Here is a 14,564-nt window from a genome sequence, read left to right on the forward strand (position 1 = left end):
CAGGATGGGGTGTGACCTGGAGGGGAACTTGCAGGTGGCAGTGTTCCCGTGCACCTGCTGCCCATGTTCTTCTAAATGGTAGAGGTCAAAGGTTTGGAAAATACTGTCAAAGGTACCTTGGCAAGGTACTGCAGTGCACTTTGTAGATGGTACATATGGCTGCCAAGGTTTGCTGGTGCTGAAAAGAGTGAATGTTCAAGGTGGTGGACGTTGTTGAATATCAAGAGGAGGTTATTACATTCTCTTTTGTTGGAGATGATCATTGCCTGGCACTAGTGTGGCACAAATGTTACTTGCCACTTGTCAGCCCAAGCCTGAGAGTTTTCCAGGTCTTGTTGCATGCAGGTAATGACTGCTTCATTAGCTGAGGAGCTGCAAATGGAACTGAACTTTGTGCAATCATCACCGAACATCTCTACTTCTGAACTTATAATAGAGGGAACATCATTGATGAAGCAGCTGAAAATTACTGGGTCTAGGACACTGCCCTGAGGAACTCTTGTAATGATGTACTGGGACTGAATGATTGGCCTACATCAACTACAGCCATCTTCTTTTGTACTAGATATAAGAATATAAGAAATAGGAGCAGGCTGATCTTCTACTTCAACTACATCTTCCTGTGCTATCCCCATATCACCAAACTCACTTAATACCCAAAAATCTATCCACCTGTCTTGAATATACTCAATGACTGAGCACTCACAGCTCTCTGGAGCTAGATAATTCCAAAGATTCACAACCCATTGAGTGAAGAAATTTCTCCTCATCCCAGTCCTAAATGGCTGACCTCTTATTCTGAGACTGTGACACCTTTGTTCGAGATTCCTCAGCCCGAGGAAATATTTTCTCAGCATCTACCTTGTCAAGCTCCTTAAGAGTTTTATTTGTTTCAATTAGATCGCCTCTCAATCTTCTAAACTCCCAGAAACATAGGCCTATTTACTCAACTTCTCCTCATCTCAGGAAGCAGTCTAGTGAACCTTTGTTTCACCCCTTCTTGAGCAAGTATGTCCTTCCTTAGGTAAGGAGATCAAAACTGCAAAGAGAGTACTCCAGGTTTTTATTCTTATACTCCAAAGCCTTTGTAGCAAAAGCTAACATATCATTTGCTTTCATAATTGCTTGCTGTACCTGCATGTTAACTGAGAGGCTCATGTACAATGACACGCGGGTCCCTCTGAATGCAAACATTTCCCAGTCTCTCACCGTTCAAAAAAACTCTGCTTTTTTATTTGTCCACCCAATGTGGATAACTTCATACTTCACCACATTGAATTCCATCTGCCTTGTTCTTGCCCACTCACCCAACTCTTTGTAGCCTTTTTGTGCCCTTTTCGCCACTTACTTTCCCATCCAATTTTGTATCATCAGCAAACTTATTTCTTATTACTTTCAACCAGTGGTGTTTTCCCCTGATTCCCAATGATTTTAATTTTGCTAGGGCTCCCTGATGCTACATGCAGTCAAACTCTGCCTAGATGTCAAGGACAGTAAATTTCACCTCAGCTCTGGAATTAGGATCTTTTGTCCATGTTTGGATCCAAGGTCTGAAACCAAGTGATCCTGGTGGAACCCAAATTAAGCATAGGTTATTGATAATTAAGTTCCGCTTGATAGCACTATCGACGACACCTTCCATCACTTTACTGATGATTGAGAGTATACTGACAGTGTTAATTGGTCTCATTTTGTCTACATTTTATGGACAAAACAGACCTGGGCAATTTTCCACTTTGTCAGGTACTGCCAGTGTTGTAGCTGTATTGGCAAAGCTTGGTTACGGGCACAGCTAGTTCTGAAGCACAAGTCTTCAACACTACATCTGGAGTGCTGTCAGAGCCCATAGCCATTGCTGTATCCAGTGCGCACAACCATTTCTTGTTATCACGGGAAGTGAATCAAATTGGCTGAAGACTGGTAGCTCTAATGTTGGAAACCTCAGCAGGAGGCCGAGGTGGATCATCCACTCAACACTTCTGGTTGAAGATGATTGCAAACTCAATGGGTAGCAGGTCCACTCATCTCACTGTTTCCTTAAAAGCATTATTAAAACAGTCTTTACATGCATCACGTTCATATTATAAGTATTATACAGTACAATAATTTAGATGGGGTCCATTATGGCTAATCCATTTGAAAAAGGGTCCCTTGACCAACAACATTCAAGGACCACTGGGACAACATTTCAAAAGGTACATTATTGGCAAGTCCCTCTCCTGTAGGATAGCAATCAAAAATAGGACTTTCCTATCACATCGCCAAACAAAATCACAACACAATCTGAAATCAGGCCTTTCAATTCTTGGTCAAAGAGTTTCTTTGCGACAAGACATTACAGAAATTCCGTATGCCCACCTAGACAGAGAAGGAACTATAAGAGACTTTCAATGTGGCACCTGAAAAAGAAGGAAATGTCATTTCAATTTAGTTGAATTTTGGGAACAGGTTACTCGGTTGGTGGAGGTAGATAGCCTGGTTGACACTTCATACGTGGATTTTAAAAAAGCTTTTGTTAAGATGCCACACAATAACCCACTAAAAAGGTTAATCCTCTGGGAGTAGTGGGCAGATCATGGAATAGCTGAAGAATTTGTTTTATATTTGTAGGCAGGAAGTTATTATTAATGGTAATGGTTCTGCATGTGGACTGGTGACTAAAGAAGTCCCTCAGGAATTGTGTTAGGCCCACTAATTTTCATATTTACCAATAGTCTGGAAGAAAGCACCAGGTAACAGAAGATCCACTAGTGGTTCAATTGATAGTTTTGCCTGAGGACCTTAGATGAAAAAAAGGATTACAAGCATATCTAGGTGTGATGGGGAAACAGACCTTCAGTTGCCAGATGTCATTTAATATAGAAACCTGGAACATATATAAATCGATAAATGTAGTCTCATACACATAGGTAGGGTAATGCCAAACATGTACATACAATGCAAGGTTGTGAACTTAAGACCATTCAGTGGGATAAAGATCCAGGTGTTACAGTATCTCATAAGATTGACAACAGGCCTGGATGAGAGTACTAGCCTGGACGACTGCAGCTCCAACAACACTCAAGAAGCTCAACACCATCCAGGAAAAACAGCCCGATTGAGTAGCACGCCATCCACCACCTTAAACATTCACTCCCTCCACCACCGACGCATAGTGGTAGCAGTGTGTACCATCTACAAGGTGCACTGCAGAAACTCACCAAGGCTCCTTCGACAGCTCCTTCCAAACCCACAACTTCTACAACGTCAAAGGACAAGAGCAACAGATGTTTAGGAACACCACCGCCCACAATATCCCCTCCATGCCACACACCATCCTGGATTAGAAATATATCACTGTTTCTTCACTGTCACTGGGTTAAAATCCTGGAACTCCCTTCCTAACAGCACAGTGGGTGTATCTACACCGCATGGACAGTAGCGGTTCAAGAAGGTGGCTCACCACCATCTTCTCAAGTGTAACTAGGAATGGGCAATAAATGCTGGCCTAGCTAGCAATGCCCGCATTCCATGAAAGAATAAATTTTAAAAAGATGCAGGTTATAGCAAAAATGATTGAATTACCAGGTTGCAGTATGAAGCCAATCCAACACCAAACAAAAAAAAACCTGTCTTTTTATATGTCCTTCGTAAGGCCTCATTTAGAATACCATGTCCAGTTTGGTCCCTATACATGCTAAGTGAAGTAGAGGTCCTAGAAAAGGACAGAGGATGACGACTAGATTGGTCCAATTTAAGTTCTCTTAATTACCAAGACAGGGTTAGAGAGCAGGCTATTATTACTCTAAATCACATACTTTGAGGAGGTCTGACAGCCATCTGTGGAGAGAGAAACAGAGTTAACATTTCGAGTTTGTACAACCCTTCCTCACAGCTCTGAGGAAGTCATACAGATTCGAAATGTTAACTGTTTCTCTCTCCATAGATGCTGTCAGACCTGCTGAGTTTTTCCAGCATTTTCTGTTTCTATTTCATATTTCCAGCATCCGCAGTGTTTTTCTTTTAATATATTTGAGGAGATTGTTTAAGATCTTTTAAAATGGTGAAAGGATTAGATCTGGTCCATGTGGATCTGCTATTTGAATTAGATAGGTTAAGGAGGACATGTGGATATTGATATAAGTTGGATATCAGGAGGCTTTCTTTTTGCAGAGTCATTGATCTTTGAAATGACCTGCTAGTTCATGCTGTGATTCCTTGGAACTTGTTTGATTACCTTCGGGGTTGGACAGGAATTTCTCATGAGTTTTTAGCTCCAGGATTTTTTCCTCTGTTTTCCTGTCTGAGCAGATTACAATGCTGTTGATGGGTGGTAGCAACAGGGGCCATGGTGTTAAGTTGCACAATGATGATACATGGCAGCCTCAGTGGAACATTTGGTCTTTTCCCATCCATTATTTTTGTTTGTTTATAAGCACTTGGCAGAATTAATTCCACGAAAAGCAAAATCTACCCATAATTCTCAGTAAGCGAAGCCTTTCTGTAATGTGAGGATGAGCAAACAACTTCACTTGTAATTAATGTAAAACAGACACAACTTAGAGGCAATACTGGCAAGATTCATTCCTCTCCAACAATAAGGAGAACTGACAAAAGCTACATTTAGTCCGTTTCCCAAAGCAGGCCAAACACATTGAAGTTGAATTGTTTAGCCAATAAGCTCAGGAATAGAGGGAAAAAGGCAGAAAAATAACGTGACAAGTTGTCCCCACCAGGCCTCTTGAAAACATTTTGGTGTGTCCAAATACAGTTGCCATCATTGGACATAAGGTTTTGTACATCGGAGTCAAGCTAACCAGGTATAGATTCACTCACCCATGTCAAGTTTCCCACATACACAGCTTGCCGCTTGCCTCCGTATGTGTAGACTATGGTCGGCCTGGCGCTATTGTCAGTTTTCTGTGGCTCACCAGGGGTCCGTGGTAATATCTCATCAAAACTTTGATCTTCTTGGTTATTACCATCAGCAGCTGCTATTACATCATCATAAAGGTCAACTTGATCGTTTGTAGTATAATCAGTCTCCTGAAAGAGAACCCACACATTTCATTTAGGACAGTGTCTTCCTCAATGAAAAATTTGATGTTGGGGTGGGGGGTGGGGGTGAGGTTAACTATAATCATGATGCATTTTAAAACTATATGCTACAGTAGCTTCTAATCCTCAGCACCTACAGTGTACTTTTGTTGGAGTTTGCCATAACCCCACCATGCCCTTGTCTTCCCTCTTGAAGGTGCCAAATCATACTGAGGTATGTTTCTAATAGCACAGGAGGCCCTCTGAAACCAAACCCAAGTAATCATTCTTGTGAGCGCATCACAGCTAACCAAAACTCTCTCCTCATCTGACAGCCACACATACATTTTCCAAAAGGAGTCAAGGAGTCACTGGATAGTGAAAAACAACTGATTACCCTGCTCTCTCAGACTACTAGGTCTATTTGTATTATTCTAATGTTGCCCAATGTGAAATCAGCTAATTTATCAGGGATTAAACCTACAACTGTAAGAATTAGCAGAGAAACAGAGCTAACTGGAATACTCTTTGAAAGAGCTGGTGCAGACTCGATGGGATGAATAGCTGCTTTCTGTCTAGTACTATTCAATAATTCTCTGAACATATGGCATATTTATCCACTAAAACAATGGTGTTTATCATGGATTTAGGAGCAAAGGCCCTGCTTGACAAATATTGTCAACTTCTTTGTAAATGTGATTACATATAAGTAAAATTGTTCCTAGAATTATAGGATTTAAAGCACAGGGAATTGTCATTCTGCAGGTCATGCTCGTGGATCCCCTAAAACATATTTTATATGGACTTAGATGGGTCAATGAAAGCACTGCCACCAGAAAAGTGAGGGAGTAGGGCCAGGAAGATACTTAAAAACAAGGGTGAGAATTTTAAATTCTGGAGCTGGGGGAGCTGAAGCTAATGTCAATTGGCAAATACAGGGGTGATGGGCGAATAGTGAAAGATATAGGCAAGGAAATTTTGGATGCGCTTTACAAGGATCGAGAGATTGGGCAGGAAAGCATTGGACCTCAGGAGGAGGCCAAGATAGATCATCCACTCACCATTTCTGGTTGAATATGGTTGCAAATGCCCCAGTCTTGTCTTTTGCACTCACTGCTAGGCTCCACCATCTTTGAGGATAGGGACATTCATGAAGCCTCTTCTTTCACCACCACCATTCTTGACTGGAAGTGACAGGGCTGCAGAGCTTTGATCTGGTCCATTGGTTATGGGATCACTGAGCTCTGTCTGAGAGCATGCTGCTTCTGCTGTTTAGCATGCATGTAGTTCTTCTGTAGCTTCATTAGGTTGGCGCCCCATTTTAAGGTATGCTTGGTGCTGCTCCTGGCATGCTGTCCTACACTCCTCTTTGAACTAGGGGTTGATTCCCTGGTTTAATGGTGTTTAACTGAGTGAGGGATATGCCAGAGCATGAGATTACAAATGTGGAGTACAACAATTCAATTTCACATTTTGTCCATAAAATTCATTTTAGGTACAGAGCTCATTCACTTAAATAATAGCATATTAAATGAATAACCATAAAAAGAAAGAAAATTACTCTGTTCTGTTGCTGCTGATGCTGATGGTCCACAATACCTCAAGAATGCCCAGTTTGGAGCTGCTAGATCTGTTCTGAATTTATTCCATTTAGCACAGTGGTAGAAAGAACACAATGGAGGGTATCCTTGGTGTGAAGGCAAGACTTGTTCTTCAAAGGACTGTGCAATGGTCACCCTACTAACACTGTGATGGGCAGATGGATCTTTAACAAGTAGACTGGTGAGAGTAAGGTCAAGTATGATTTTCCCCCGTGTTGTTCTCTAAACACCTGCCACAAGCCCAGTCTGGCAGGTATGTCCTTCAGGACTCAATCAGGAGTGGTGCTACCGAGTCTCTCTTGGTGATGGATACTGAAGTATCCCACCAAGGGTATATTCTGTGCCCTTGCTGCCCTCAGTGCTTCTTCCAAGTGATGTTCAACATGGAGAAGCATTGACTCTTCAGCTGAGGGAGGTCTGTAGGTGGAAATCAGCAGGAGGTTTCCTTGTCTATATTTGACCTCACGCCATGAGACTTCATGAGATCTGGATTAATGCTGAGGGCTCCTAGGGCCACTCACTCCCAACTGTATGCCACAGTGCCGCCACCTCAGGTGGGACAAACCTAGGAATGGTGATAGCGGAGTTGGGACATTGGCTATAAGGTACGATTTGATGAGTGCGACTATGCCAGGCTATTGCTCGGTGAGTCTATGGGGCAGCTTCCCCAAATTTAGCATGTCCGTAAATGTTAATAAGGAGTTTGCAGGGTCGACTGAGCTGGCTGTGTAATTATAATATCGGGTGCCTACATCATTTCTAGGTGGTTGGTCCAGGAGAGGGGCAGGGACTTGGAACCATTGGCAGAGGAGGCCAAGGGCAGAGCACGACAGGGGACTGATGACAGAGTGCAACATGGGCAAGGCAAAGAGACACAGGAGGAGAGAGGGAGAACATATAAGAGAGAAAGGGAGTGGAACAACTGCCTTTTATTCATGTCATTGTTTCCATTCTGGGTGAAGATGATTAGGTAATTCCCTTGTTATTCATGCTGGAGCTTGTTGTGGTGATTGGATTGATTTTACATAATTTTGTATTTTGTAACAATCTCCAGTCACTGTGCTTTGCTGGAGAAATAATCTTGCTTTTATTGGGTGGTGGTGTGATAATTCCAGTGAGGAGTTTTGTTTGTTGTATTTCATAGAGACTTTTATAGAATAGACTCTGCTGAGTTAATACTGCTCTAATGCACTGTTCAAATAATTTCCTCACTGAAGAAATAAAGTTTGCTTGTTGTAAAATGCACTGTTTGCTGTGGTTCTAGCATAACTCCCATCCTGCCTCCAATTCATTGGCTGACAGTGCAACTCACTGGCTGACAATGGTTTTGATAGATACTCTGAGATGATAGTTCTACAAATTGAGGCATTTGTCTAAACAGGCAGCATGGGTACAAGCCATGAACCCTCAATCCTCAGGGTTCGCATATAAGGTTTAAATTCATGTTCTCATTAATTTACATACAGCTAAAGTTACTAAAACTAATAGATCTTGGTGTCCTTATTTAGGATTTATTGACCAGAAAGATCACAACAAAGAATAGCCCATTCCAAATCTTCAGACTCAAAAAATTCAAACAGGACAAATCTGCACATAAAAAACTGGAGTAAAAGCAGTTGAGTTTCCTGGGCTTCAAGGGGCTAATTATGAGGCTTTTAGGGCTACAGGTTGGATACTAAACTACACATACAAGTTCCAATTAACTGCAATGTTCATCCATTTTAGTGATATTGGTTGAGAGATAAATATTGGTTTGGGCATCACAGACAACCTAGATTTAAATGCTCAAGTCTGGAATGAAGCTTGAATCCACAACCTTCTGACTCAGAGGTAAGTGTGCCACCAGGAAGCTACAGTCGACAGTTGCGTTTGTTTCAGAAGGTTTACTGAACAAAGAAACATGGGTCTGATTCTCAGTTAAATGTGTCAGAGTAAAAATTCACCATCACCAATAACAGCTGGCTTTTTGGGTGGGCGGTGAAGAAGTCGAAAAAAACAGACAGCTTGTGGCTATAGAAGCAATTTATGGTGATGAATTAGAAGTAACATAGAAAATATAGCTAATGACACTAATGGAACCAGAACCAAAAAAAAAAAAATCTGAATATTACAGACTGACTTGTCACTAGGTGGCTCAACCTGGCCACACATTTGAGCCTAACTGGCGAACCTCACTCCACCCCCTCAACCCCCAACACACACATACACACACACTCCGCCCTCACCCCCCACCAACTAAAGGAGTAGAAAAAGTGCTCAGATTGTAGATTGTGTTTATTGCACATATACCAGGAAACCTGAGGTTTTCCCTTTCTTATGGCATTTTACAAAGAAGCTTACCAGTAGTGGCAAAGTGGTATTGTCACTGAACTAATATTCTAGAAGACCCAGGGTAATTCTATGGGGATCCGGGTTCAAATCCCACCATGGCAGATGGTGAAATTTGAATTCAATAAATCTGGATTTAGAAATCTGAAAACCACAAAACGATTGTCGTAAAGACCCACCTGGTTCACTAATGTCCTCTAGGGAAGGAGATCTGCTGGCGTACGTGTGACTCCAGACCCACATTGCCTCTGAACAGGACAATTAGGGATGGCAATAAAAGCAGCAACACCCACATCCCAAGAACTAATAAAAAAAATTAAGAACTTTAAAACTCAAGGTCCCTCTACAGGAGGTCAGTTTGTTAATCCAGTGGTTACTGCTGCTCTTTCAGCTTCACAGAATTTTCTTGCAAATAAAGTCATGACTCCCCTATCTTATTAAAATTTTCATCCTGCTGTCCCCAACCAAGACTCAGAGGCAAACACTATAAGTAAGCACAGACACAGATCGTTTTGGTTCTTTGGTAGTATATCAGGTGGCATTTTTATCCTCGTGAGCCTTTTGGACAGCCAGAAAAATATATTTTGAAGTCACTCAGTTAAATTTCAATATGGCTCAAATTTTCATTCTATCTGCAGGTGTTACCCTGGCCTCCTTTGGCTTGCCATTTCAATTTCCACTCTGACCTCTCAGTCTTCAGTCTCCAACAATGTTCCAATGAGAGTCAGTATAAGTTTTAGCAACTATCTCATCTGGGTATTTTTTACACCATCTAACAATTTACTATTTGGCAACTTGCAAATTCCTTAACTGACTGTATGATTGGTGTAACTATTGAATCTCTCTTCTCATCTGTTTTCAAGCCTTACTAAAATGCCTTATCATCTTTTAGTCTTCAGTTCTGATGAAGGGTGCATCCTCAAGCAGTGACCTGTATTTTCTCTTTACAGGTGCTAACTTGTTTTTTAATCTTTCATGGGATGTGGGCAGCACTGGCTAGGCCAGCATTTATTGCCCATCCCTAACTGCCCTTGAGAAGATAGCGGTGAGTTGTCTTCTAACTGCTGCAGGGCATGTGTTGTAGGTTCACCCACAGTGCTACTAGGGAGGGAATTCCAGGATTTTAACCTAATGGCAGTAAAGGAACAGCAATTTAGTTCTAAGTCAGGGTGGTGTGTGGCATGGAGGGAACTTGCAGCTTGTTTTCTCACGCGTCTCCTGCCCTTATCCTTCAAGGTGGTAGACATTGTAGATTTGGAAGATGCTGTCAAAGGATCCTTGGTATGTTGGTGCAGTGCATCTTGAAGATGGTACACATTGCTACCTCTTGGTGATGGAAGGAGTGAATGTTTAAGGTGGTGGATGGGGTGCCAATCAAGTGGGGTGTTTTGTCCTGGAAGGTGTCCAGCTTCTTGAGTTGTTGTTAAAGTGGCCCTCACCAGGCAAACGGAAAGTATTCCATCACACTCCTGACTTGAGCCTTGAAGATCCTGAGGAGGCTTTGTAGAGTCTGACTGACGTACTGTGCATTTGCAACATTTTCAGACTTTACTGTAAGATTTCCAGTGATGTTCACAAACTATTTAATCTGTTTAACTGTCAGTAATGTATTAAACTTGTTAGATATTTGCAGACTTCCAGAGGAGAGGGAGATGGATCAGTGCAAGAGGCAGTGGCCAGAAAGAGGCATGATGTTCACATTTAACGTGTTGCATTTGAGACTGCTGAGACACACAGGTTGTGACCACCAAAATACATTAACAATGGACTATAATCAGGACAAGGGCAGTTAGGGATGGGCAATAAATGGTACAATGGATGACATTCTGGTTTTTCACCTTTGAGATCTGGAATTAAGTCCAAGGTCAGACTGTCTCCTCACAAGACTAAGTGTTCCACCATGTGATATGAGTTCAGGAAATTCAGCCTTCTTGGAGATACAGAACAACAGCATGAAATTGCCTCGATTCAGTATTAATTTGGAATTTTACTTAAAAAAGCCGCAGACAGTATGTGAGAGAAATGCATAAATGTCACATTGGAGCAGTAGAGTTTAGGGTTCCAGCAGAGTAGAAAAAGCTCTACTCTGCATGCAACCTGGAAATGCTCCAATGATAGTAGGTACACTAACATCACTTATGAGAACAAAACCTGTGCAAAATACACCTGTCAGATAACTGCAACTTCCCTGAACCTCATTAACAAGGTTGTTTTATGAGTTTCCAGGGGTGAAATGTTTCCAACTTCCAAGTAAAACAGGGCAGGAAGGATTCGGATTAGTTTAGGTAAGCACAACTATGAACTCACTGAAGGAAAGGAAAATCAATTCAAAACAACACAACCCAGTCTCAAAATATCAAAGCCCATATTATTCTGCTTATAGTGCCAAACAGAAGCTGGCATTTCCCCCATCTCACTCAACTCAAATTGGTAAAGACACATTCAAAATGCTCAATGCTGTCATCAGGTTCGTTTAATACAGTGAAACTTCTATTCTAAAAGGGGAAAAGAACTCTTAAGCCAGCACTCTATATGGTGCTATGTGTAATATTTTTGACAATACTTCAAACTGCTCCCACCAACAGTGATAAGCAAACAACCAATATTGCACAGCTCATAACAGTCTCTCTGGAGAGAATGTTCAATGGTACCGATGGGTATTGTAACATTTCAAATTGACACAGCGCAAAAATTTCTGACACAGATCGCATTACATTTTCTGAAGTCCAAGCAAACAAGTGGCTGTTTTGCTGTAGATGAGGCAAGCTTGATTACTGAGGCCAGATTCTCAGCACCAAAAGATAGAGCATAAAGTGTGGGTGTGGGGTGGTGCAAAAGGAGAAGCAGACCTGCATGGAAATTCCAAAGTCTTAAGTAAGGAACAATGCTCCTCAGAATCTGATGCTGTCTGAGTATAATCTGTACGCTTTCCACATAATGAGGGGAAATCTCTTCTTTCTTCAAACAGTATGCTTTGTTGAAAGTTTTCTTGCATCCAAATTTCAGTGATGTATTAAGTCGTTAGCAAGGTCAACATGACAAAAAAAATGGTGACTCTATAAATGCATGGTCAAATGTCCAAACTACACATCTAAAGTTATATAATAGCAGACACCTTGCCACACTACAGGGAAATCCCAAACATCATCAGATACAAAAATACAATCAAGAATCTTCAATGTTAGCTAACACTGCTTCCTGCACAAACCACAAACAAATACTTATTTCAGCCACAGATTGTACAAAAACACTACTGAAAATGTAAAAATGAATCCAGTAACTTTATCACATCCATTTCAGGGCTCTCCCTAAAGCATGACTGTATGCTTGTAGTATGAAGCCTTACACACCAAGATGATCTTGCATTCAACCCCTGTCCTACGCTGATTTAGCTGATCTGTGCCAGGTAAACAACTGGGCCAGTCATAATTGGCCTAAAAGTGTTCATGGGCTAGGGAAGGACAGAGAATGAGCCAGAGTTCCCAGTCAGGGCTGTTATCTAGTTACTCCTGCTAGAAAGTGGGACCACATCATGATGGATCCACGGTCATGCCCAAACAACCCAGGGTTCTCAAGAAGATATTGCTGAGTCAATGACAGAAGCCATTTTTAACCAGTAATTCACCTGGGGAAATCAGTATTCATGTCTAAGTACCAGATATCTAATCCAAGGCCACAATTTGTGCAAAGCCACTGCCCAATCTGTATTATTTTGCATTTATATAAAACTAAATACTCAAAAATAATTTGAGCTATTCAAGAATAACTAAAAATATTGGTTACATAGTTCATAAAGTTCCAGGATTAAATTATGGCATTAAAATTTAAGCCTTCCAGGAAGATTGGACCAAATTATGTGGAATTCAAACCTGCAACAAACAGCAAATATCGTCTTTCCTCCAGCTGTATCATTCAAAATAGATGAAATTAGAAAGATTTTCATAAAATATAGTACATCTCCTGTGGCATTGCCCAGATAATACTGTTTTATTATAACAGCAAAACAGAATGTAGCTTTGTTAAACTCTAAGAATTTAAATGTCCAAAATACATCGGAAGTAATTTTGAAAATTCCATTTAAAACTAATGAGCTAACTTATTTACTAATTCTTTAATTTTAAAATTACCTTCTAACTCAGTTTATAATAATTAGATGAAGCTGTAGTCGGTTTGAATATCTAATTTATGTGTAATACGAGAAAGTAACTAGCATAAATACATTTAAGGGGATGCTAGAAAAGTATGTGGGGGAGAAAGGAATAGAAGGATACATTGATCGAACTAGATGAAATAGGGTGAAAGGAGCATGCATGCCAGTACAGGCCAGTTGGGCCAAATGGCCTGTTTCTATGCTGTAAACTGCATGTAATTTACCATGGAACACACAGTTGAGTGTGTTGATTCTAGCCTGCACCTTTGAGGACAAGCACTAATTTTGTTGTAAATAGGTACACCTGACATAAATTAGAATTTAATTTCTGTTAGTGAGGAACATTTGTGGATCTCCAGAAGTTTGTAAATTTCCAGCTCAATCTGCAAACTCACTTCACCAACTGAAATCAACCTATAATAGACCCTGGACTGAAAAACCTCTCTTTTTGCAATTTTCACACTTTCCCCTTTTTATCTCTGGAAGATTTGAGACCTAGAACATTGAAATATGGCACACACAAAACTTTAGCAGGTTAAACTAATTGATGAGTTATCAAATCTAAAAATGTCTTTATTTCAGCCTTTTTCAAGGTCTATAGCACAGACAGTAAATACACTTCACAAAGTCAATGGCCGGGATTTTCCGGCCCTGTTGTGGGTGGGACCTACCGCGGGCGAGGCGAGGCGGTGCCCCAGCCAGAAGTCCTTTGACTTGCAGCGGCACCAGACAATCCCGGCAGCAGGCAGGTGTGGAAAATCCCACCCTATCAAACTGGAGACTAAGAATGTACAACCTGCAGCCTAGAACTAAGTACCCAACACTCCCCCTCCTCCACCAAGCCTGACAATCTGGCCTTTGAAGCTCAGTGAGCTGAGTATTATTTGCCATTATATTTATTATTTGGTTTGTCCTGTTTGAATTTTGACAAGCTGGAAGATTAGAACAGGCTGTTGCTAATTGGTGGACAAATCCTAAATATGAACACCAAGATGTGTTTGTATGAGCAACTTTAAATATATACAAATTAATGTCAACATGAATTTAAATTTGTATGCGAACCCTGAGACACCATGATGTATCTTTATGGCTGCAGAAAAATGTAATCTAGGATAGTTCTGGTGTGGGAACTGAAAGAGTATGTAATTCATGAGCTTGATCTTAAAATAAGTCCTAAGTTCTGTTAGCATTTTCTAATTAGTTCACTACTGAAGCACCTATTGCATGTCCAGATTTAGATTTCTTGCTGAGAAAAGAGCTAGAGGACTACAGAGATATTTAAAGGAAATGGGAAACTGGAGGTCCCAGTCTATCGACTGCATTTAGGAACGCTTGTATTCAATTATTAATAGCCTTTTGGTAGTATAAACTTGAGCACTGCTGAAAAAAAAGATATGTCAAAGCTTTTTGACTTGCACTCATCAGGACACTTCATAATACCAATGTAAGGGGAAAACAACTATCTATAC

The 14,564-nt window shown here is 40.9% G+C and overlaps 1 protein-coding gene across 2 annotated transcripts in view; it reads right to left on the reverse strand.

The window, feature by feature from the left end:
• LOC121283240 (cleavage and polyadenylation specificity factor subunit 6-like) overlaps positions 1–14,564 on the reverse strand; it is a 58,565-nt gene that overhangs the window by 40,584 nt on the left and 3,417 nt on the right. Inside the window, exons 2-3 of one of the 2 annotated variants that reach the window (XM_041197583.1) lie at positions 6,078–6,424; positions 4,816–5,025 (exon numbers count right to left, since the gene is read on the reverse strand). In XM_041197583.1, coding sequence (XP_041053517.1) covers positions 4,816–5,025; positions 6,078–6,164 — 297 coding nt within the window. In that variant the 5' untranslated portion in view covers positions 6,165–6,424. The remainder of the gene's footprint in view (positions 1–4,815; positions 5,026–6,077; positions 6,425–14,564) is intronic. The other variant, XM_041197584.1, reaches the window with a different exon arrangement.

The sequence above is a fragment of the Carcharodon carcharias genome, chromosome 10 (genome assembly GCF_017639515.1).
Source record: "Carcharodon carcharias isolate sCarCar2 chromosome 10, sCarCar2.pri, whole genome shotgun sequence".
In the NCBI taxonomy this organism is placed as follows: domain Eukaryota; kingdom Metazoa; phylum Chordata; class Chondrichthyes; order Lamniformes; family Lamnidae; genus Carcharodon; species Carcharodon carcharias.